The 2,649-nt window shown below is 43.8% G+C and overlaps 1 protein-coding gene across 1 annotated transcript; it reads right to left on the bottom strand.

Moving 5' to 3' along the window:
* Positions 1–548: 548 nt before the first annotated feature.
* Positions 549–2,280, bottom strand: AMIGO2 (adhesion molecule with Ig-like domain 2). The gene has a single exon (XM_009572922.1). The coding sequence runs from the start codon at positions 2,212–2,214 to the stop codon at positions 649–651; it is 1,566 nt and encodes a 521-aa protein (XP_009571217.1). The 5' UTR covers positions 2,215–2,280; the 3' UTR covers positions 549–648.
* Positions 2,281–2,649: the final 369 nt, after the last annotated feature.

Here is a 2,649-nt window from a genome sequence, read left to right as displayed (position 1 = left end):
ACTAAGTTTTGAATAAACTGAGTACGATGCCCCCCATTTAAAGTTTTCAAGCAATTACTGGCAAACACATTATCAGTTGAAGGCCATAAACATTTATCCAGTGTTGTTAGGCATCCTGATGGCAAATCTAATCTTTTTGTTCTGATCAGTCCAAGCAAACTCAAGACTTTTTTCCCTTAGTGATTTTACTGTAAAGATTTTATGAGCCTGTGAAAGGAATTGCAGGAAGCCTTTTTCTCAGCAGCCATCTGAGTTTGCTCCTGTGTTCACTGCAGAGGAGCTGAGCTATCAGCACGACTGAGTGTGTTTTATAGGGGTCAGCCTCTGTCTCTGAAGAGTCAGCTGTATGCACTGAAAGCGCCTCTAAAGATGTATGAGAAATTGCTGTGTGGGGACCGGAGAGTAAAAGCCAAGCCTAAGCTTGCATTGAAGACACTCACATTAATGCCACGCTGTTTGCTTTCCCCAAACAAGATATGACTGTTGCACGGCCCTGCACTCACAAAGAGAGGAGACACAGTTCAAGGACTGACAATAGATACTTTTTTTAAAACATTTTTTCTCTTTTTATTTGTTTTTCCTGACGGTTGCTACAGGCAAAGGAGGTATTCAGAAATGTAACTGCACGGTACAAACACAGGCAGCAAACTAGGTTGACGACATGAAAGGTGTATCTGAGAACACAGAGTTGACAGAATCGGAGTCGGATTTTGTTCGAGTAGTTTTTAAGATACTCTCAGCAATGATATTGTCATTAGGAAAGAGTTTTACTTTCCCATTCTGACTGTGTTTTGGTTCGTGCACGGGTTCCAGGAAAACCACCCGTTTACCAGTGCTGGCCTTCTTCTCGTCGGCTGGCAGCTCTTGCGGCGGTGTGGAATTCAGTATGGATGAGTGGGCACTGCTTTGGTTCAGCTTCCTCTTCCTCCTTTTTGCCTTACATTGACATGGACAGGGCGTCAGATAGAGATACAGCAGTACTAAAACAATACTGGCTACGCAGGCAGCAAGGGTGGTAAAAGCTGTATTAAATGCTTCATGAGCGTGGGACCTGTTCACTGTGAAATTGCTAACATTTATTCTAACCTCTATGGTTTCATTTAATAGTCTTTTCTTATTTATTGCGATGCAGGAATACAGCCCTGAGTCCTCTAGCTGGGCATCTGTTATCTCCAGGCTGCCATTCCGAAACACCTTAAAGTTGTCGATCTCCCTGTCTGGCTCCAGCAATCTGTTGTCTGGACTAACCCAAACAAAGTGCGTGCCCGCATCGCTGATTCTGCTGTCACAGTGAACAATCAGCCTGTCACCAACCTGGGCATCGTGAATAAACCCAAAGGCTTGGAAAGAGCTGTTGACGGTGCTTTCAGAGCAATTCAGAAAGTTGTCGTGCAGTAACGGCAGTTTATTGTAACCTCTTGGGTCTGATCGCAACAAACAGCTGTACTCGTTTTTGAAGTCCGCCACCGAGCTGAAGTGCCTTTGATACCAGAAGATTAGCATGGAGTACAGCATACAGTCACAATAAAATGGGTTGCCGTGAAGGTAAATTCCACTAAGATGTTTGGCTGGCACTGAACTCAGGCGCTGAATAGGCATCGACTGGATGTGATTAAAGGAAATGTCCAGCAACACAAGGTCTGTCAGTTTATGTTTTCCAGTGTACAAGTCCAGCGGGAAATGCGAGAGCAAGTTATAGCTTAAGTACAGTTTCTGCAATTTGTACAATCCTCCGAAGGCTGAAGACTCTATCTGTGTTATCTGATTGTTGTACAGCAGGAGAACCTCCAGTGCCCTCAGCTCTTGGAACACAGGGCTGCCCAGCGTCTTCAGGCTGTTGGATGACAAGTCTAGGTACTTCAGATTCGGGGTTGTGGAAAAGCTTCCGGTGATAATGCTGCTAATGCTATTATGATTGATTATTAAAGTGTTCAGTTTCTCAAACAGCTCTGGGACCCATTCAGGCTCCAAAAACCCAATTCTGTTATAACTCAGATCCAGCCTTTTCATACATTTATAGAGATTTCCTGGCACCCGAGAGAGGTTCTTATTGGTGCAGCTTACGATATCGCTGGCACAGATGCAGGTTGTTGGACACATCCCCGGGGCACTGCCACAAACGCTCACTGTGAAGACCAAGAGGCATGCCAGTCCTTTGCAGTTCACTTTAAAAACTCCAAGTCGAGTAGGAATTGCCCGCCAGTTTAAAGACATTGTCACTGTCTCTTAGCTGTCTCCCAGTGCTCCTTGCCACAGATTATACGTGCAGTTAGCGTTGCACTAATCGCTGTCAAAAGAGGGATACAGAGGTACAGCACGTTAACATTTACGATTCATACCCTGCCTGATTTCTTATGCATGCCTTTTGAAAAACGCAGGGAATTAATCCTTAATGTTTCATACGGTTAATTATAAAATCTAGTTGTTCTTAGGTGATGTAAGCTTAACATAGGTTTTACATAAACATGAAATTCTGCACCCATGTGTAAATAGTCACACTACAGACATGATATTTTTTCTCTTCAAAACCAATGCAACTATTCTTCAGCCTTGGACCAAGGAATGCAATTTCTGACAGTTCACAAAAAAAATAAATCGGAAGTGTTCCTCTGTGGAACATGACTGGGCAATGGCATCCCCTACCTGTTT

The sequence above is a fragment of the Fulmarus glacialis genome, unplaced genomic scaffold (assembly GCF_000690835.1).
Source record: "Fulmarus glacialis isolate BGI_N327 unplaced genomic scaffold, ASM69083v1 scaffold12782, whole genome shotgun sequence".
Lineage (NCBI taxonomy): Eukaryota > Metazoa > Chordata > Aves > Procellariiformes > Procellariidae > Fulmarus > Fulmarus glacialis.
Note: the sequence above shows the minus strand (reverse complement) of the source record. Positions and strands in the feature narration are given on the sequence as shown.